General features: G+C 46.6%; 1 protein-coding gene across 1 annotated transcript in view; it reads right to left on the bottom strand.

Moving 5' to 3' along the window:
* Positions 1–1,316: 1,316 nt before the first annotated feature.
* Positions 1,317–23,315, bottom strand: part of MARCHF11 (membrane associated ring-CH-type finger 11) — a 183,151-nt gene continuing 161,152 nt past the window's right edge. The window contains exon 4 of the mRNA XM_077493945.1: positions 1,317–1,840. Within this exon, the coding sequence (XP_077350071.1) occupies positions 1,515–1,840 (326 nt within the window). The 3' untranslated portion in view covers positions 1,317–1,514. The remainder of the gene's footprint in view (positions 1,841–23,315) is intronic.

Here is a 23,315-nt window from a genome sequence, read left to right as displayed (position 1 = left end):
TATATATATATCATAATTTGTGGACACTATAACTTTCCCACAGACTAAATAATATACACTGACTTGAGTTATTTTCACCAAAGAAATGTAGCAGTATATATTTTGGCCTAAATTAATGAGATAGATTATTTATTTGCATGTAAACAGAAACTATGAAAAACACGTGTTTTCATTTTTTTCAATGTTTTCAGTCCTTTTTAGTTTATTTAGCAAACAATAAAAAATTCAGAGGTGATAAAATACCACCAAAAGAAAGCAATATTTGTTTGAAAAATGTTTTAAAAATTTTAATTGGAAACAGTGTTGCATGGCCACGCAATTGTCATTCAAAGTGTGACAGCCCTGAAAGCTGAAAATTGGCCTGGGCAGGAAGGGGATAAAAATGTTTGGTATTGAAGAGGTTAACCTCCCTGGCAGTATTCCCGAGTCTGGCTCGGGGTAAGATTTAAATACCATAAGCGGTATTCCTGAGCCAGACTCGGGACCGCATCACTGGATCCATGGAGGGGTTTACTTACCTTGTCCCCTGGATCCAGCGATGTCCCTCCCCGCTGTACGAGCGAGCCATCCTCTGCTCGATCTGTCACATCACTGGGCTCCGTTCCCTGCGAGCGCTACGACGCACGGGGACAGAGTTCGGTGCCAAATTCAAAAAGTAAAATACACACATTACATACAGTATACTGTAATCTTACAGATTACAGTACTGTATCAAATAATACACATCCCCTTTGTCCCTAGTGGTTTTTCCAGTGGCCTGCATACAGTTTTATATTATAAATACTGTTCTTTATGCCTGTAAATTGGAGACTGTCCATAGCAACCAAAAAGTGTCCGTTTACATCAAAAGTGGTTATAGACCAGCTAGAAAACAGCAATAATACATTAGAATCACTCGCAGAATTGAGTGATAGTGATTTGTGGGGAAATTCATCATCAAACACTAAAAGTAATGGCAGCGACAATTCTGCAACTCAGCATATTTCAGTGTTTTTGATTTGATTAATTATTAATTATTATTTGTTATAATTATTTATTTTATTTTATATATATATATATATATATATATATATATATATATATATTATTATAATTTATGATTTCATATTTCTAATTTTATCATACCCGGGTTGTCCACTAGACTCTGGTTTGGACAGATTTAAGTGAGTTATTCCTAAGAATTACAGGACTACAATATAAAACACCAAATTTCCATGCAAAATAATTGTACCACTTTCAGCACCTAAAATCTGAAATAATCATACCGCCAGGGAGGTTAAGCAAATATACACAAAGTCAAAAGACGGCAAACAATATTTTGTTTCTGAAAACTGTATTTTTAATATAACAGCTTCTATAAAAAAGACTTAAGTTAAAAAATGTTTTTTATATATATATATATTTATATTTAAATACTTTAAAAGTGCTTTGGGTTCATTGCACCAACATTCAAAAATACTGTCCACACATTGAGGAATGTTTTTTTGTCTTTTCAGAAGAGCCCTTCTCCCTCTTCATACCGAAGTCACTCTCATTACAACCTCCCCAGAATTACTGTCCTCTATGGATTCTTCTGGAGGAGTTCTCATTCGACTGAACAAATGTAGCAATACATATCCACACTGCAATCGGGGAGAGCTTAACTGTGTTGGATGAACCAATGTCCGGGAGCGGAATGCAGTCAATGGCAACCATAATGTCCTACTGTTTGAAGGCACTGCACGACTGCTTTCTTCTATGTCTGTTGCTTTGTCATAGTTTAGTACATCCCAGTGCAAGTTCACCGCCCTCCACCGCCTAAAAACCTTATACACAGCAGCTCCTTCATGGATAATTAGACCTAAAATCATATAAAACATATGTTATAATGATTCAAGAACAAGTCTTTAGTTTTTTATATATAAATTTAATGAAAGCAAGCAACTTGAAACTAAAAACAATTCATAGAAAAAGGTATAAAAATAACAAAAAGGATTTATTCACTAAAGTAATTTTTAGACCTTAAGTCAATGACATTTAGTTTGTTAAATCACTGTTGAATGTATCTCCTAAGAGCAAATAGGCTGTTCACTTTCTAGGGGTAGTTGCACTTTGCAAGGGAATTTTCCCCACAGCTTAGTTAAAGCGGTTGTATAGTCTTTTTTTTTTACTTTTACCTACAGGTAAGCCAATAATAAGGCTTACCTGTAGATAAAAAAAATATCTCCTAAACCTATATGGTTTAGGAGATATTCCCCTCACAATGAGCAGCTGACTGCAGCGGCGCATGCACACAAGGGCTTCTCGGCTGGAAGCCTGGCAGATGCCGGACTTTGCCAGAAAGAAGTGACGATATCACTGCTTCGGCCACTCACAGCGCCAGAGCCCCAATATCCGGAAGACATGCCGAGGGAACATGTCAGCTCCCTCGCTGTGGATCGGGTGAGATGTCAGGGCCTCGTTCTAAGGTAAGCATTTCATAATGAGCTAGTATGCGGTGCATACTAGCTCATTATGCCTTTTCCCATACAGGTCTGAAAAAAAAAAATTCAGCAGATTTACTACTGCTTTAATGTGGTGAAGTTTAACACCAAAGAATAGCCAATTGCAAGAAAAATATAAAAACAGCACTTTTGCTGGCACGTGATTGGATGATGGAAGTCAGTAGAACGTCCCTTCCCACTATGTTCAGCAGTGAGAAGCCACAAGTTATGGCAAGTAACACATCTGTTATAGCTTAATAAATTGAAGATTTCTTAGTACAAGCATACCACAAAAGTGCAAGTTTTATGTAACCAACATAATGGCCAAGCCATAAAACAAAGTTTGAAAGTTCGCTGCCGGTTAATTATAACTCATTCATTTGCAGTGTTAGGCCCCTTTCACACTGTGGAACCGTTCAGGTCCATCTGTCAGTTTTGTTGGTGGACCTGAACGGGCACTCCATGCTAGCCTATGGAGCAACGGATGTCAGCGGCGACATGTCTGCTGACATCCGACCCAGTCCAATCCACTATAATCAGACGGATGCCCCTACGTTCGCATCAGTCCCTGGTGGATTGGATCGGGTGAGAGCTGATGAAAACGGACATGCTGTCTGTTTTCATCCAATCTCTCCATAGTAACTAGCAGCGCTCGACAAGCCCCTCCCCGCTCAGTGAGCAGAGAGGGACCTGTCATCTACTGGCTCAGCAGAGATCAACGGAGAGATCTCCCACTGAGCTGGTGGACAGAAGCGGACTCCGAGGCAGCAGATCCACCTTGTGAGAATGATGCCTTACAGGATGGCCTATGCAAGAGAAGAAAACTTGTTAGCATAATTTATAAATTTAACAAAAGATGAAGTTGGAATTGTGCAGGCAGTAATTTTCAAGCGTCTATTGTAAAATTACTGGATGACATTGCACATTTATTTATATTGTGCTAAAGGACACTCTTATAGAAGCCCTTATGTTTTGAGCTGGATCTTGGCTGTCATTGGCAGTCTGTGGTGTAAGCTCCAGCCTAAATAATCACCTTGTAAAACAACCCATTCAGTTTAAAAAAGAAATGAAAGGCAAAACATTTGTGTATAGATATAACAAAGCAGGAGGAGACCAGCCTGAGTTCCCAGCATAGATAAATAACTGACCACAATGTGTTATCCTGCTTAGTGTGGTCAGTTTTTTAACAGTAACCTAAGAACACCAAGGAAACAATACAAAGAGAACAGGATACTTTCTCCTACAAGTACATGGTACAGCGGGCACATATTAGGAATATGAAATGGGGTAACAAACACTTTAGGCTGGCCACACACACGAGAAAATAAGTATGAAAATGTTTACAAAAATTCTCAGGACATTCGATGCCTTGACAAATGTCCTTACAAAGGTGCGTCCAAATTTCTTCTGCTTTTAACATTCACTTTTAGAACAAAAGGACTTTCCCAAATGAAAACTATATACACTGTTAGAAATTAGTGTGTTTAAGAAACATTTTTCATCCCGCCATTTCAATTTTTCTTGTCGCTGTGGTAGAAAAAAGACGTTGATTTGACCCCACTAACAATTAAAAAATCAAACAAATTAAAAACTCAGAGCTACATTTTACTAGTGTTATGGCTACCTTTACTTATTTGAAGCCAGTCATTTTAACCTTCATCCTTGCTGGTTCAACAGCCAGCTTCCAGAAAGACTTCTGAAGATCTCTATAGTTTTACAAATCTAACACAACACTTTTAAACTAAGTATATTTAAGGTGGCCATCGTTTTTCATGATTTTCATGCGATTTCTCACTTTTTTATTTTCTTTTCTCTTTATGTGGTATAAGATTCCCTTCACTTTGTATCTACCACTTTTTTAGGCAATAATGGGAGTTGGTTTATAGTCCATGAATATGTATATACCGGTACTATTCACATATATTGGTCCTATATCATTTACTCTACAGACATATTTGGATTTTTTTCCACCCTTGCCCATTACATTTGGCGGGTGCTCCTGGGGTGTGTCGTGCGCTCGCTTCTTTCTTGGGCTCATTCCCTCAGCTCCCAGGATAGACTCGCTTAGCAGATCTGCCTTGCAATACTGCTTATGAGAACAATTTATATGCAAGAATTCCACTGAGATACACATCTTGTTTCCCCTTGAGTCTACCTTTTTTCTTACCATTTGGGAAAAAACAAGTACTATTCACATATATTGGTCCTATATCAGACTTGTCTGTACTTTTTTTCATTTTTTTCAGATATGCTTTGCATTCTCTCCTGATGAGTGGCAACTGGCCACGAAACGCATCAAGTCTAGACAATGTCATAATTTTCCCAACACATAGCTTGACCTCAACTGTGATTCATCTGTATCCTATAACCCATTTTTATTTATACCCAAACCAGCATTTGGCTTTTTATACCAATTACTTTCATGGGGCACTATGAGATTTCAGATGCGTGCATGTATACATATATGGATTCTTTTTTGCATGTCATCGTTTTGTAAATAGTGTCATGAAGATCCTGCCAGAAGTCTGCGCCCTAGGCTCTCTCGCGCGCATTCGCGTTCCTCTGTTGGCGCCAGACGGGCTATTTAGGCCTGTCTGTCACAGACGGTCCCCGCTGTCTGCTCTACAGCGTTCTGTGTGCCTGAACCTGATCTGACCTGTGCTACCTGTTTAAAGACCCGGCTACCTATTACAGCCCTTCCTGCCATCCGCCTGCATCTGACCATCGACCTGCCTGTCTACTCTCCTGCTTGATTCCTGGTACCTCCACTGTCCGTCTGATACCTGACCACCGGCCTGCCTGACTACTCTTCTACCTGATCCCTGGTACCGCAGCCGTCCACCTGATACTTGACCACCGGCCTGCCTGACTTCGCTTGGGTGATCCTGCCAGCTCCTGATTGCTGGTTCCAGTCCAGCACTCCAGTTCCAGCTTGCCGCCCGCTGCTGTTCCTGCTTCCAGCCCAGCACCTTAATTCCAGTCTGCTCTCCAGTTCCAGTCTCTGTGTCAGAGAGGTTACCTAACTGGACTCACACACCTGACTCACGCCGGTGTGTGGCGGCACGTTGGCGCTCGTGTTCCTGTGCGCGTGGCTGTGCGCGCTCCTGTGGGCACTCGTACATGTGTGCTGGCTCACCCTGGTGCACATGTTGGTGCGCGGATGCGCGTTGGCGTGCGCATTCCTGTGGGCATCGACTCGCGTGCTTCTGGGGGCACTGGTGCAAGCGGGGGTGTTCAGGCGCAGGTTTGCGCGCGCCTGTGCGCGTTGGCGTACACACGTGTGCGTTGTTTGGCGCCGGCTGGCCTATTTAGTCTGACTGAACCCATTGATCAGTGCAGCCTGATCAACAGCTCCCCGTGACCTTGTTCCCTGAACCTGAATTCCGGCTTGATTACCTATTGACTCGGCTTGCTCTTCTGACCTTCCTGGATATCCGCTCGCACCCGACCTCTGGCTCGTTTTTGACCTTGCTCCTGTCTGTTCCCTTGTACCTCGCTGCCTGCACGTTGCTGAACCTGGCCTGTACCTGGACTTACCTTACCGACTCCTGCTCAGCAAGTACCGCACTTTCCGCAACGCCTGTGAGCTCTATTTAGCTCTTCAACCCCATACCTTTTCCCTGGAGGCTACAAAAGTGGGATTTGTCATCTCCCTCCTGTCCAGCGAGCCTCAAACCTGGGTCCACCGCCTGCTGGAGCAAAAATCAGAGTCTCTGGATTCTCTTGGCAGTTTCTTCACAGCTATGTCACAGCTCTATAAGGATCCCCAGTTAGCCGCAACAGCCAAGGCTGCGCTGCATTCCTTGCAGCAGGGTCGCAGAGCGGCCAAGGATTATGCAGTGGAATTCAGACGCTGGAGATCTGACACAGAGTGGAATGAAGGGGCCCTGTGTCATCAATTCCGCATGGGCCTGTCTGACCCCCTGAAGGATGAGCTGGCACGTGTCGGTGTGCCTCAGACCCTGGATGCACTTATTAATCTGGGCCTTGCAGTACATCTGGCGGATGGCTCTGCTCTCAGCTCTGGTCCAGTCACCCAGGAAACCGTTCCTCTGTTGGCCACCATTGGTTGTCAACATCAAGAACTTTTATGCCTGGACGTCATTCCCTCTCCCCTTTTCCCGATTATATTGGGAATGCCCTGGTTGCAGGCTCACAACCCCAGCATCAACTGGGCCATGGGTGAAGTTCAGTTTCCTTCCGAGTACTGTCATCAGCATTGCCTTGGTGGGACATCTTGCAAGCCATCCCAGCTACTCTGTGTGAAGTTGGATACTGAGCTATGCCACTCTATTCCTAAACCTTATCATGACTTCTTGGATGTCTTTAGCAAAAAAGGAGCAGAGACTCTCCCTCCACATAGACCATATGACTGCCCAATAGAACTTTAACCAGGAACGGAAGTTCCCTTTGGAAGGATCTTTCCATTAACCGAGCAGGATTCAGGTACCCTGAAGGACTATATAGACGAGAATCTGAAGAAGGGGTGCATCCGCCCCTCCACCTCCCCAGCCGGTGCAGGCATCTTCTTCATCAAAAAAAGAACGTCCTTGCATCGGCGAATTAAACAAAATAACCATTAAGAATAGATATCCGCTACCACTGGTGCCAGAACTTTTCCAGAGATTGGGAACAGCCACTATCTTTACTAAGCTGGATCTTCGCAGGGCGTACAATCTCCTCATCCTTATCCGATCACCGCAGGCATGTCCAGAAAGTACTGTCTCGTCTAAGGCAACATGGGCTTTACGCCAAACTGGAGAAATGTGAATTTGAGATCCAATGTGTGCAATTCCTGGGCCTGGTCATTTCAGCAGAGGGCATTAAGATGGATTCTGAGAAAGTTGCAGCTATCCTGGACTGGCCCGCACCCGCTGACAAAAAGGGGGTACAGCGCTTTATTGGCTTCGCCAACTTCTATAGGGAGTTTATTAAAGGATTTTCTTCCATAATCGCTCCCATAACGGAGCTAACTAAACAAGGAATCCGATTCTGCTGGATTCCCGAAGCACAGGTGGCCTTTGAAAAGCTCAAGGGACTTTTTACATCAGTGACCATTCTCAAGCATCCAGATCCAGCATTGCCCATCATCCTGGAGGTTGACACATCTGAAATCGCAGTGGGCGCGGTACTCTCCCAGCGTCAGGGTGCTAAAGCTCTCCTTTATCCAGTGGGATTTTTCTCCCGTAAATTGTCTTCTTCAGAGAGGAATTACGATGTTGGAGACCGAGAGCTTCTGGCCATCAAAGTGGCACTGGAGGAATGGCGCTATCTACTAGAGGGTGCCGCACATCCTGTTCTGGTGTACACAGACCATAAGAACTTGGAGTATCTGAGGACAGCCAAGAGACTAAAACCCAGCAGGCCAGATGGGCACTTTTCTTTTCACGCTTCCAGTTCCACATAACCTACAGACCCGGCTCCAAGAATGTCAAATCTGACGCCCTCTCCCGAATGTTCCATGACACTGAGGAAATTCAACCCCCGGATACCATCCTACCTCCTGGAAATGTTCTACTCCTGCAAGGGGATCTCGTGTCTTGGATAAAACAGGCTTCTATCGGAATTACCCTATCCAATGAAATTTGTGCCTTTTTTGGCATAACGGCAAGTTTGTGGTCCCGGAAGATCTAAGGCCGCGTACACACGGGCGGACTGTCCGCCCAACTAGGTTCGTCAAACAGTTTGACAAACAGTCCGTTCAAAATTAGCATGAACGGACTTGACCACACACGACGAACGAACAGTCCGCTGAAAACTTGCGCGATGACGTGAACGGCACGTACGACGGGACGAGAAATTCGAAGTCCAATACACTGCAATGCAACCTTCGCCGTGTAAATTCTTTCTGAGCATGCGCAAGACTTAGTTTATCGAACAAGCCTACACACGAGCGGACTGTCCGCTCAAACCAAGTTTCAGCGGACAGTCTTACGGAAATTCCGAAAAACTTTGTTCGTCAGACTGTCCGCTGAAACTGTCCGCTGAAGCCCACACACGAGCGGACTGTCCGCTGAAACACTGTTCAGCGGACAAAGTTGGGCGAACAGTCCGCCCGTGTGTACGCGGCCTTAGGGTACACGTGCTCGAACTGTGTCATGACCATAAGCTTGCTGGTCACTTTGGGCCGTCAATAACGATCGACCTGGTGCAGCGTACCTTCTGGTGGCCTCATCTGACCAGGGATTGCAGGGACTACGTTGAGTCATGCAGTGTTTGTGCCCGAAACAAGGTCAACCAAGCACGGGCATGGGGTCTGTTAAAGCCTTTACCGGTCCCGGAAAGGCCATGGAGTATGATTGCAATGGATTTCATTGTTGAGCTTCCCCCATCAGAAGGTTTCTCGTCCATCTTCGTGGTAGTGGACAGGTTGTTAAAGATGGCACACGTTCTGCCTATGAAAGGCACCCCTTCAGCTTCGGAAACGGCAAAAATTTTTATCAAGGAAGTGATAAGACTGCACGGAATCCCAACAAACATTGTACCGGATCGTGGTGTCCAGTTCACCCCTAGGTTTCTGGAAATCGAACTGGCATTCTCCTCTGCATACCACCCGCAGACGAACGGCCAAACTGAGAGAATCAATCAAACTTTAGAACAGTATCTCCAGTGTTTCTCTACTTTCTTGTAGAATGATTGGGCCTCCTTGCTCCCTTTGGCCGAGTTCTCATACAACAACTCCTTGAACTCAGCCGTCAACCAGACACCATTCTTCACCAATTACGGCTTTCACCCGTCTTTCTTACCAAGTTCGGTACCCGAATGTACTGTGCCAGCAGTCTCTGAAACCCTGGTCTTTTTCTCTGCCAACAACAAGCTGCTTCAGGAAACCATAGCCAAATCCCAGGAATACTATTTGTTGTACACACGGTCGGGCATTCCGACAACCAAATCTTTTTGGTCGGATTTTGTCCGAAACTGTTGCATACACACGATCGGACAAAGTTGTCGGAAAATCCGATCGTTCAGAACGTGATGACGTTATTTCATTACGACGGAACTACTTTCAGGCTAGTAGCCAATAGCTTTGGTGTAGGAATTTGATCTGAGCATTCGTGGTACTTTGTCCGATCGGAATTCTCTACACATGATCGGACAAGGTCCGATCGGATCATGTTGTCGGAAAATTTTACCGACAAGTTGGAAAACTTGGTCCGTCGGAGTATCCGATGAAGACCACACACAGTCGGATTATCCGACAAAACGGTCCGATCGGACACATTCCGTCGGAATCTCCGACCGTGTGTACAAGGGCTAAGAAGTTTTATGATGGGAAGAGGCATGGGGAACTTGTTTCGGAGAACGGCAACCAGGTCTGGCTATCTACGACTAATCTGAAGCTGGGGTGCCCCTCTAAGAAACTGGGTCCCAAGTTTTTGGGTCCCTTCTCTGTGAAAAGAAGGATTAACAACGTAACCTACGAACTTAACCTACCTGCTTCCTTAAAAGTCCACCTGGTTTTCCATGTGTCTCTCTTGAAACCTGTGGTCCCGAATCCATTTGCTGGCCGTAGCACGGGCCCCCCGAGTCCGGTTATTGTTGACAAGGAGGAGGAATTTGAGGTTGAAGCCATTCTGGACTGTAGAAGACATTGCAACCGAACTGAGTTCCTCATTAAGTGGAAAGGGTATGCGCCCGAAGATAACTCGTGGGAACCCAAAAACTATTTACACGCCGAAGAACTCTTACGGGTGTTCAAGAATTCACATGCTTCCAAACTGGCTTGTATGGGCATCCGGAGTCTGCCCTTGAGGAGGCGGCACTGTCAGAGGTTACCTGACTGGACGGATGGCTGGCTACCCTGGCTCGCGCCGGTGTGCGGCGGCGCACATTGTCGCTCGTGTTCCTGTGTGCGTGGCTGTGCACGCTCTTGTGGGAACTCGTGCGTGTGTGCTGGCTGACCCTGGTGCGCATGTTGGTGCGCGGACGCGCGGATGCGCGTTGGCATGCGCATTCCTGTGAGCATCGACTCGTGTGCTTCTGGGGGCGCTGGTGTGCGCACGGGTGTTCGGGCGCGCGCGCGTGCGGGTTTGTGCGCACCTGTGCGCGAACCTGAATTCCGGCTTGATTACCTATTGACTCGGCTTGCTCTTCTGACCTTCCTGGATATCCGCCCGCACCTGACCTCTGGCTCGTTTTTGACCTTGCTCCTGTCTGTTCCATTGTACCTTGCTGCACGTTGTTGAACCCGGCCTGTACCTGGACTTACCTTACCGGCTCCTGCTCAGTATCCGCTGCCTGCATTCCTGCTCTTCACCTAGCTGTCTGAAGACCCTTGTCTTCTAGCATTAGGACTCACCTACCAGGCTCTTATACTCCTCCGCACTCCTGAGCCACCTGTCTTCTCTACCAGGGGCCGTGAGTCGGACACGTAAGGGAGACCACCCTCTGCCCAAGTGTACTCACCGGTCAGGTACGTAGGCTCTGATACTCTACAAGTGCTTCTCTGACTTCTGACACTGACTGCTGATCCTGCCAGGCACCCATACTACTCCTTACTCCTGTGCCCTCTGCCCCCATTCCAGGGGGCTGCGAGTGGGAGCCGTAGGGGAGGTCTATCTCTGCAATTCAGGCTCAAAACCATCAGGTACGTGACAAATAGATTTAAATACTCACGTTGATGAGGTATGCTTTGTTTTTATGGCAATTAAACAATCTACATAATTTCTCCTACCACGTGTCTTGTGCCTCACTCAAAGTCCCAAAAAAAAAACCATTCATTTCTGATTTAAGGATAAAGGTGTAAGTTCCATTACCCTTTTGCTTTCCATGTTCGGTTTGCAGCCAAACTTTTGAACATTGTATACGTTCGGAACCGAATAACAAACCCAATTGAAGTCTATGGGACCTGAACTGAAAAAAAACAAAAGTGCCCATTTTGAAGGCTTATATGCAAGTAATTGGGCACACAATTATTTTTTTAAGGGTCCGGGTACAGCCCTGGGAAAAAAGTTTGTAAAAAAAACATCAATTTTAAATGAGCAGTGATTTACCGATGCTTAAAGTGAAACCATCAAAATGAGAAATAACAATAAAAATGAAAACATTCTTTAACCACTTAAGGACCGCCTCACGCCGATATACGTCGGCAGAATGGCACGGCTGGGCACAATCACGTACCGGTACGTGATTCTTTAAGTGCCCAGCCGTGGGTCGGGAGTGCGCCGCTGACCACGGGACCAGCGGACCCGATCGCCGCTGGTGTCCCGCGATCGGGTCACAGAGCTGAAGAACGAGGAGAGGTCTGTGTAAACAAACCTCTCTCCGTGCTTCCCTGTGTGGCTGTCACCGATCGTCTCTTCCCTTTTATAGGGAATGATGATCAGTGATGTCACATGCCAGGCCACGCCCCCTACAAAAAAAAAACACATAACGTCATACATAACACTACACTGCCCCCTAGTGGTTAACTCCTTCACTGCCAGTGTCATTTACACAGGAATCAATGCATTTAAATAGCATTGATTGCTGTATAAATGACAATGGTCCCAAAAATGTGTCATAAATGTTCGATGTGTCCGCCATAATGTCGCAGTCACAATAAAAATCGCTGATCGCCGCCATTACTAGTAAAAAAAATTTTTTTTATAAAAATGCTATAAAACTATCCCCTATTTTGTAAACGCTATAACTTTTGCGCAAACCAATTAATAATCGCTAGCTGCGATTTTTTTTACCAAAAATAGGTAGAAGAATACGTGTCGGCCTAAACTGAGGAAAAAAAATTTTTTTTCATATATTTTTGGGGATATTTATTATAGCAAAAAATAAAAACCGCAGAGGTGATCAAATACCACCAAAAGAAAGCTCTATTTGTGGGGATAAAAAGGACGCCAATTTTGTTTGGGAGCCACATCGCACGACCACGCAATTGTCAGTTAAAGCGACGCAGTGCCTAATCGCAAAAAGGGGCTTGGTCCTTTGGCTGCAAATTGGTCCGGGGCTTAAGTGGTTAAACATAGTTTCGGGGGGAGGGGGGGCCTTAGTCTGCCTGCAAAGTGGCACATCTGTACCATGTATAGAACATGCTGCAGCAATAATGCCATTTATAAAGCCAAAAAAAATGACATTTTCCATTTAAGCTTTCTTTATTTTATAAATAACGGCCTGGGGAGCCAGTCTGTATGATGAGGCCACAATGTAGTGCACTGGGAACAAGATTAGAGATTTGGATAAATTCTGGTGTCTCTTTTGCAGATTTTGGATAGGAGCAACAGGTGCGAAAAAATTGGTCTTTAGGCCCCTTTCACACATGCAGACATTATGTCCGTATTTCATCCATCCGTTTGCGGATAAAATACGGACGTACATGCATCCCTATGGGATAGCGGGTGTCTGCGAATGAACATCCGCAGACACCCACTATTGTCCGCCTCCGCAATTGTGCGATTCTGCAGACGGAGGAAAATCCTATTTTTCTATCCGTCTGCAGAGCGGATCGAATGAACACGGACAGACGGTCCGTGTTCATCCGATCCCCATAGAGGAGAGCGGAGAGCTGACAGGGCGGTCCCTGCACAGTGTGCGGAGACCACCCTGTCCGCCGAGCGAGCGGATCATCACGGGCGGATCATTACGGATCCGCCCCGTGTGAAAGGGGCCTTAGGTGTCGTAGCGCCTTCACACCGTAACCCTATAGAGGTACTCTTGATGAAAGCAAGAATTGGCCTTGCTGTCAAAAATTATAATTTGATGCCCTGCTCAAACAGTTTCCGTAAAAATTGGTCTTTGGGTGTCGTTGGTGCCTTCACCCCGTAACCCTACAGAGGTACTCTTGATTAAAGTAACAATTGGCCTTGCTGACAAAAATTGCAATCATATGCAGAAAAATTGTTCTGTCGGTGTCAGTGGTACCTTCACACCGTAACCCTATAGAGCAGGGATATGTAATTAGCGGACCTCCAGCTGTTGCAGAACTACAACTCCCATGAGGCATAGCAAGACTCTGACAGCCACAAGCATGACATCCAGAGGCAGAAGCATAATGGGACTTGTAGTTTTGCAACAGCTGGAGGTCCACTAATTGCATATCCTTGCTATAGAGGTACTCTTGATAAAAATCAAGAATTGGCCTTGCTGACAAAATTTGCAATAATATGCACCTGCTGAATTTTCCGGATGGGAGCCACGGCAGACAGATATACCCTTAGGGCCCGGACCACGTCCAGGGAATGGAGGGCTACCTCCTTAGGATGTGTGGGCTTAGGACACAGGGATGGTAACACAATGTTCTCATTGAGATGGAAAGCGCAACACCACTTTATCCTTGTGGAAAACTAGATAGGGTGACTTGCAACACAAGGCTGCCGACTCAGAAACCCTCCTGGCAGATGTAACAGCCACTAGAAAGACAATTTTCGGAGAAAGAGTCAACAAGGGAATTTCCCTGATGTTCTCAAACGGCGGATTCTGAAGTGCCGATAGCACCAGGTTCAGATCCCACGGAGCTAGGGGCAGTTGAACCAGAGGGACTATATGCCGAACCCCTTGCACAAAGATGCTCACCAATAAGTGAGATGCCAGGAGACGTTGAAAAAAGACAGCCAAGGCTGGTCCACTCCTCGCTGTAAGAACAGCAGGATCCTGGAAACGGAATAGGTGCGCGGGGGCCACCTCATCTCCTCACACATGGAGATATAAGCCTTCCACGTACAATGGCATATCTTCCAAGAAGAAGATTTTTGTGCCCTTAGCATAGTGGAGATTACCGAGTCCGACAGGCCTCGGTTCATTAGCACATGGCTTTCAACAGCCATGCCGTTAAAACCAGCTATGGTAAAGTAGGATGGAGTATCGGACCTTGCGATAGGAGGTCTTCTCGCATCGGAAACCAGCAAGGGGCATCCGCCACGAGGAGTACTAGGTCGGCGTACCAAGGACACCGGGGTCAATCTGGGGCAATCAGAATCACTGGAATCCCCTCGGCCTCGACTCTGCAAAGCAGACGAGGCAACAGTTTGAGCGGAGGAAAAGCGTAAATCAGCCAGTACTGCTGCCATGGAGCAACCAACGCGTCTGATTTGTCCGCCCAAGGATCTCTTGTCCTGGACATGAACCTCCGCACCTTTGGATTGAGCCGAGAGGCCAGGAGATCCACATCTGGTGTGCCCAACGCAGGCAAAGAAGCCTCAACACCTCCGGATGCAACAACTATTTTGACAGTTTTCTTCTCCCGGGATGTATATGGCTGACTGGGCCAGTACATGTCGCTCTGCCCACCGGAGGATGTGAGCGACCTCTCGTGCTTGGTCCTCTTGGTCCTCCTTGATGGTTGACATATTCCATCGCCGTGGCGTTGTCTGACCGGATCCTGATCGGATACCCTCGTAGCGTCATTGACCATGTGGAGAGACGTAGCCTAATCGCTTGAATTTCGAGCACACTGATTGGTAACTGGGGTTCCTCCCACGACCAGAGGCCCTGGGTCGACTGTAAGCCCAGCACTCCACCCCAGTCAGTCAGGCTGGCGTCCGTTGTGATCGTCCAATGAAGAGTCTGAATCAGAGCTCTCCCAGGAGGACGGGGGCAGGGGGTGTTTTTTACCCCCCTTGCACCCGCACGCTGCCTAAACCCTGGCAAACGAACATTTCCAGGACCGCCGAAAAAGCGTCCAAGGGCACTGCACTATTTGCAGGCGAGCCGGTTGCAATTGCAGGGAGATCTGGGGAATAAACGCCAGCTTCTTACGCCATGCTGACCCACCCTGTCTGCCACCCTTGGGGACTTAAGACAAGGTGCTCAATCCCACCCTCCTAGCTGCTAACAGACTGAGGGGGCCCACCGCAAGACTCACCACCCTGACCGAGTGCTGCTATCGCTGATCGCTGTGTCCTGTGTCAGCCAAAAGTGTCCAGGAGCAAAAACCGCGCTGTTCTGAGGCACAGGAACCAGCGCTGGGAAGAAAAAACATGCTGAGGCTACAAGAAAATGGGCGCCGGCCGTTCTTGTATAGTAAAAAAACACTAGGAAAATGGCCACCGGAGAGAAAATGGACGATGACAGCCCCCAACTAAGGGTCAGAGCCCGCCAGAGAACCCGGCTCAGATACATACACTGCACCACAGCCCAGCCATGCAGCGTCCCCCACAGGGGGGGAGGGAAACAGGGACAAGGAGAGAGGAAAGGGAGAAGGACCCCCTAATCGACCTCCCAGGGAATGCCCAGCTGCTCTGTCTTGCCGAGACAGGGAGAGCTGTACTTACTGTCCAGACGAGCTGGAGGCATCCCATCACAGACCCACACCCGAGCAGTATGGGGTGGCTGCTGGCCATGGCAAACTGTGACAAAGACATCCGTAGTCTGGTCATACAGTGGTGTGAAAAAGTGTTTGCCCCCTTCCTCATTTCCTGTTCCTTTGCATGTTTGTCACACTTAAGTGTTTCGGAACATCAAACCAATTTAAACAATAGTCAAGGACAACAAAAGTAAACACAAAATGCAATTTGTAAATGAAGGTGTTTATTATTAAAGGTGAAAAAAAATCCAAACCATCATGGCCCTGTGTGAAAAAGTGATTACCCCCCTTGTTAAAACATACTATAACTGTGGTTGTCCACACCTGAGTTCAATTTCTCTAGCCACACCCAGGCCTGATTATTGCCACACCTGTTCACAATCAAGGCATCACTTAAATAGGAGCTGCTTGACACAGTAAGGTCCACCAGAAGATCCTTAAAAGCTACACATCATGCCGAGACCCAAAGAAATTCAGGAACAATTGAGAAAGAAAGTAATTGAGATCTATCAGTCTGGAAAGGGTTATAAAGCCATTTCCAAAGCTTTGGGAATCCAGCAAACCACAGTGAGAGCCATTATCCACAAATGGCGAAGACATGGAACAGTGGTGAACCTTCCCAGGAGTGGCCGGCTGCCCAAAATTACCCCAAGAGCGCAGCGACGACTCATCCAAGAGGTCACAAAAGACCCCACAACAACGTCCAAGGAACTGCAGGCCTCACTTGCCTCAGTTAAGGTCAGCGTTCATGCCTCCACCATCAGGAAAAGACTGGGCAAAAATGGCCTGCATGGCAGAGTTCCAAGGAGAAAACCACTGCTGAGCAAAAAGAACATCAAAGCTCGTCTCAATTTCTCCACAACACATCTTGATGATGCCCAAGACTTTTGGGACAACATTCTGTGGACCGATGAGACAAAAGTGGAACTCTTTGGAAGGTGTGTGTCCAAGTATATCTGGCGTAGAAGGAACACTGCATTTCATAAAAAGAACATTATACCAACAGTAAAATATGGTGGTGGTAGTGTGATGGTCTGGGGCTGTTTTGCTGCTTCAGGACCTGGAAGACTTGCCGTGATAAAAGGAACTATGAATTCTGCTGTCTACCAAGAGATCCTGAAGGAGAATGTCCGACCATCTGTTCGTGTACTCAAGCTGAAACGAACTTGGGTTCTGCAGCAGGACAATGATCCTAAACACACCAGCAAGTCCACCACCGAATGGCTGAAGAAAAACAAAATGAAGACTTTGGAGTGGCCTAGCCAAAGTCCTGACCTGAATCCTATTGAGATGTTGTGGTATGACCTTAAAAAGGCTGTTCATGCTCGAAAACCCTCTAATGTAACTGAATTAGGACAATTCTGCAAAGATGAGTGGGCCAAAATTCCTCCAGCTGTAAAAGCCTCATTGCACGTTATCGCAAACGCTTGGTTGCAGTTGTTGCTGCTAAGGGTGGCCCAACCAGTTATTAGGTTTAGGGGGCAATCACTTTTTCACACAGGGCCATGATGGTTTGGATTTTTTTTCACCTTTAATAATAAAACACCTTCATTTACAAATTGCATTTTGTGTTTACTTGTGTTGTTCTTGACTATTGTTTAAATTGGTTTGATGTTCTGAAACACTTAAGTGTGACAAACATGCAAAGGAACAGGAAATGAGGAAGGGGGCAAACACTTTTTCACACCACTGTATGTGTGCCCCTGGAGCCTGAGGGGCATGCCGTGGCCAACCCAAGGTGAAGCTAGGGCCTGCACACACTTGATGGCCAGCCTGGGGAGACTATAAGGATCTATATTATCCAGCCTGTCACCCAGCCGGCTGTTGATAGAAGATCACAGGATCAATATCTTGCACAAAAGGCAAAAATAGGTTAGTGGCAGAACATGCAAACGGACCAAAAGTGTGCGCAAACATTCGAACACTGTTAAAGTCTATGGGACCTGAACGTGAAAAATCGAAAGTTTAAAGGCTAAGGTTATTGTTCTAAAAAGTGTTTGGGGACCTTGGTCCTGCCCCAGGGGACATGTATCAATGCAAAAAAAAAAAAAGTTTTAAAAACTGCCTTTTTTTGTGATTTTAATAATGCTTAAAGTGAAAAAATAAAAGTGAAATATTCTTTTAACCGGTTCCCGACCAGCGCACGCCGATGTACGTCGGCAGAATGGCACGGACAGGCATATTGGCATACAGGTACGTCCAATCTTCAATGCCGCCCTGCTATCGCGAGCGTGCCGCCGGCGGCGCGCTTGCATGCCGGTCGGGACCCCTGTGAGTCCGGTCGCGAACTCAATCGCCACAGGCATACCCACGATCGTCTCACGGGACGGCTGAATGGAGGAAATGTCGTGTAAACAGCATTTCTCCATTCTGCCTAGCAACTAGTGACGCTGATCTCTGCTCCATGTGATTGGAGCAGAGATCAGTGTTCACTAAATGAAAGCCCAACCCCCCCACAGTTAGTAACACACCCCTAGGAACACTTAACCCCTACACTGCCACCCACTGGTTAACCCCTTCACTGCCAGTGTCATTTACACAGGAATCAGTGCATTTATATAGCGATGATTACTGTATAAATGACAATGGTCCCAAAAATGTGTCAAAAATGTCCGATGTGTCCGCCACAATATCGCAGTCACAATAAAAATCGCTGATCGCCGCCATTACTAGTAAAAAAAAAATAATAAAAAATTATTAATAAAAATGCCATAAAACTATCCCACTATAAATTTTGCGCAAACCAATCAATAATCGCTTAACGCGATTTTTTTTACCAAAAATATGTAGAAGAATACATATCGGCCTAAACTGAGGGAAAAAAATGTTTTTTTATATATTTTTGGGGGATATTTATTATAACAAAAAGTAAAAAATAATGCGTTTTTTTCAAAATTGTCGCTCTATTTTTGTTTATAGCGCAAAAAATAAAAACCGCAGGGGTGATCAAATACCACCAAAAAAAAGCTCTATTTGTGAGAAAAAAAGGATGTCAATTTTGTTTGGGAGCCACGTCGCCCAACCGCACAATTGTCAGTTAAAGCGACACAGTGCCGAATCCCAAAAAGTGGTCTGGTCTTTGACCAGCAAAATGGTCCGGTCTGTAAGTGGTTAAATAGCGTACCTGGGGGATGTCTATAGTATGCCTGTAAAGTGGTGCATTTCCTGTGTTTAGAACAGTCCCTGCACAAAATGACATTTTTAAAGGAATAAAAGTCATTTAAAACTGCTTGCAGCTGTAATGTAATGTCAGGTCCCGGGAATATGGATAAAAATTATTGAGAAAAATGGCATGGATACCCCCCCTATTACCAGACCCCTTGGGTCTTGTATGGATATTAAGAGGAATCTTGCACCCAAATAAAAAAAAAGAAAAAGTGTGGGGCCCCCAGGCCAGCAGTGAACAGAAGTATATAGGCATCTGTAATTTGGAACAGGTACATTTTGTAAGTGTAGCTTCAGCCAAGAAATCTATTTTTAAGCTTTTTTGATAACATGGGGAAGTGTTATCACCCCTGTAACATTTGCTTTGCTGTCTGGGCCCCTGTTCAGAAGATTTCACCTCACTTTCTGTCCCAATGACAAATGGATTTTGAAAATTTTGGGTTATTAGGGGAACAAGGATTGGTGATAAAGCATCAGTGGAGACACCTTTTTCCCATATTAACTCTTAAAGGAGAGAATATCGCTTCCTAGGGGTAGATTTCCTCTCACTTCCTGTTGTCTTCCTCCATTTGTAAGTAGAAGTCGTTTGTAAGTCAGATTTTTTAAACTAGGGGACCGCCTGTATATACTATACGGCCTACCCTGCAGCCTGCCCTGCTATGAAATATTATATCAAGAATTGTAATTACCTGCCCTTGTTAAACAGGGGGAGAAAAATTGGGCCTTTGGTGGTGGTGGGCTGGTCGTGCCACAACACTGTAAGCCCTCACAGTTACTTTTGGTGGGCGCAGGAACCGGCCCTGCTGTGAAATATTATATCAAGAATTGTAATTACATGCCACTGTTAAACAGGGGAAGAAAAAATTGGTGAAAATTTGGTGGTGGTGCCACAACACTGTAAGCCCTCATAGATACTCTAGCTGAGCGCAGGAATGAGCCCTGCTGTGAAATATTACCGCAAAAATTGTAATTAAAAGCCCCTGTTAAACAGAGGCAGAAAAATTGGGCCTTAGGCACTGGTGGTGGAGCCCTTAAACAAAAATGTTCTTAGAAGCTATCAACATGAACATTGAGGAGGAATAGGATAGTCACTCAGCATAATAGGATAGTCACTCAGCATAGGCAGTCTTCAAGGGATCTCACATTCATAAAAAAAAAATAATCGGTTACATCAGCATTAGGTGCTTGGTTAGCTGGTGATCCAAGGCTGATTCATTTTTATGAAGGTGAGCCAATCAACTGAGTCTGTGGATAGGCACACTCTGTGATTGGTTACAAAGCTTCCAGCAGCACTGAATGTGCGTCCAGAAAGAACGCTGGATGCAGGATAGGCCAGTAGCTCAATTGCATATTATGCAAGCTCTGGCCATTGATCCATCCTCAACACCCAGTAACCCAGTGGATTTTCGGTTGGAAAGGTCTCCAAGTTTAATCTTGCCCCTAGGTATTCCTGCACCATGTAAATCAGACGCTGGCAATGGTTGCTGGAACCGATCAGACCTTGGGGCTGAGGACTAAAGAATTGTCTGAACGCATTGGTCAGATGGCCACCTTCTCCACCGCTCCTTCTGTGACTGACCGAAGCCTCAGCAACACGTTGTCCAGGAGGACCAGGAAATTGTAACCTCCCAGGCTCTGGAAACACATTGCACAAAACTTTTCTGCAAGACCTCCTTGTTTCATCCTCTCCTCTCTCTGTGGAGGCTGGATAAGTTCCGCAACCTTACCTTTGTAACGTGGATCAACAAGGGTTGCCAGCCAGCTTTGGCTTTCCTTGATACCACAAATCTGAGGGTCCTTTCGCAGGCTTTACAGGATCAGGAAGGCCATGCAGCGAAGGTTTGCTGAGGCATTCGATCCGTAGTCCACTTGGTCACTAAGGATGACATGATTGACAGCCACCTCCTCCCAGCCACGTACAAGTCCATGGGTTTCTGGGGACTGAGAACGATCCCTTGAAGACTGCTGCTGATGCTGAGTACTAGGCTCCACCTCCATTCTTACACAATCCTCATTCTCCTCCTCCTCCTGTGTGATCGGCGGCCCCACAGGAATACTGTCTGGATAAAGGGGGCCTTGAGAGGTAAGGAAGTCCTCCTCTTCCCCCCTCTGTTCTGCTTCAAGTGAACTGTCCATTATTCCACAAAGCCTGTTCTCCAACAGGAAGACAAGAGGGACAGTATCACTGATGCATGCACTGTCACTGCTCACCATCCTCGTGGCCTCCTCAAATGGTGACAGGACAGTGCATGCATCCTTGATCAGTAGCCACTGGCGTGGTTAAAAAAAGCCAAGCTCCCCTGACCCTGTCCTGGTGCCATACTCACACAGGTACTCATTGATGGCCCTCTGCTGTGTGTGTAGCTGCTGCAGCATTGTCAACGTTGAGATCCACCTGGTGGGCATGTCACAAATGAGGTGGTTCTTGGGTAGGCTGCATTCCTTTTGAAGGTCAGCCAGCTGAGCAGTAGCATTATATGACCATCGGAAATGCCTCAGGAGATCCTATAAGCCTGGGTACCTGCGCAAGATCTGCTGTACCATCAAATTAAGGATGTGAGCCAACAGGGAACATGGGTCAAGTGTCCCTGTTGGAGGGCGGAGAGGAGGTTGGTACCATTGTCGCAAACCACTATTCCTGGCTGAAGCTGGCGTGGCATCAACCATCTCTGAGTTTGCCCCTGCAGAGCTGACAGAATCTCTGCCCCAGTGTGGCTCCTGTCCCCTAAGCAGACCAACTCAAGCACCACATGGCATCTTTTTGCCTGAGTTCTTGCGTAGACCCTTGAATGCCTACGGAGCACCGCTGGTTCTGAGGAGAAATCTGCAGAGGAAGAGGCCATAGAGGAGGAAGAGGAGGGGGTGGAAGAGAGAGGTGTGGCAGAATCACCACTACTAGAATTTTGGAGGCGTGGTGGTGGAACAAGCTCCAACAATACTGCACCCTGTCCTGCATCCTTCCCAGCTGCCAGCAGAGCTACCCATTGCGCCGTGAAAGAAAGGTAACATCATTGTCTATGCCTGCTGGACCATGAGTCAGTGGTAATATGCACATTACCCCTGGTCGCCCTGTCCAACGAGGCCAAGACATTACCTTCCACAGGCTGGTAGAGAGCCGGAATGGCCTTCCATGAAAAGAAATGGCATTTGGGTACCGCCCAAAAGGGGGCAGAGTCTACCAGCTGAAAAAGCAGCAGTTGGAGTGCTAGTAATTTATCCAATCTAGCATTCAGCCGCTGAGCATGTGGATGGCTGGGACCGAATTTCTTTCTATGGTTTAGCAACTGGGGTAGGGAAATTTGCCTGCTACAATAGGATGTTGGTGTAGCGATAGCAGATTGCCCGCAAGTACGTGGCAAACCTAATTCTACACCTTCACTCCTCTAAGCGCTGGTTTCTCAGAGCACTGAAGGTATAGTGGGGTTGGAGATCCCAGCTGATGAGGAGCAAGGGGAGGTCCGCCTTGTTTCTTGGTGTGGGTCTTTTAAGTACTGTTGCCAACGGACTGCATGGGAGGTCGATATATGTCTGGTCAAGCATGTGTTGCCCAAGTGGCTGCTGTTCTGGCCACGCTTGATACGCTTCAGACATATGTTGCAAACAGTAACGGTGCACGCGTATCAAAAAAGGCTCACACCAAAGAACTTTTCAAAATGTGCAGGGAGCCAGCAGCGACCTGCACATGCGGAGCTCTGTGGTGTGATGCAGTCGGATGGCTGCCCTTAAGCTGGCCCCTCGAGGGCACCCTGCCTCGTTAGAGATATGCCTCCTCCTCTCTTCTATCAGGCACCCATGTAGAGTCAGTGACCTCATCATCCTCTCCATTCTAATCACTGGAGCAAACCTGGCAGTATGCTGCACCTGGGGGAACATGACTGCCAGATTCTTGTCCTTCTTGGGCACCCCCTCTCTCTGGGCTCACGTTACTGCCTTCCTCAACCTGGGTACCATCATCGGAGCCTTCAAAACGCTGCACATCCTCCTGCAGCATGTACCTGACACTGTGGTCGAACAGTTTGGGGGACTCCTCCGTGCATGATGGTGGGGCTAGGGAAGGAGTGACTGATGACATTGAGTCGATGGAATAGGCCTCTTTGGCAGCTGCATTGGCAGGCAACCTACTCTGAGCGACAGAGGATGAGGAGGATGAGGACGGCGTAGTTATCCACTCTACCAACTCCTCTGCATGTTGTGGATCAACACAGCCAGCTGCTGCAAAAAAGGACAAGCGTGCCCCACGACCAGCACTGTTGGCTGTTGACACAGAGCCTGCTTGCCCTCTTTTAGCGGCCTGCGAGAGTCTGCCTCTCCTTGGTGGCCTTCCAGACATGCTGTAAAATTCTATTAGCAAAACACCACCTGAAGTTTACTAGAAAAAGTGCACCAGGAATGGCCTGTAGACAGATATAGGCTTGGCTAGACTAGAATGCAGTGGATATATATATATATATATA

This window comes from Lithobates pipiens, unplaced genomic scaffold, assembly GCF_037356315.1.
Source record: "Lithobates pipiens isolate NorthernLeopardFrog02 unplaced genomic scaffold, aLitPip1_a1.2 Scaffold_19, whole genome shotgun sequence".
In the NCBI taxonomy this organism is placed as follows: domain Eukaryota; kingdom Metazoa; phylum Chordata; class Amphibia; order Anura; family Ranidae; genus Lithobates; species Lithobates pipiens.
This window is presented reverse-complemented; position numbering and strand designations above follow the sequence as displayed.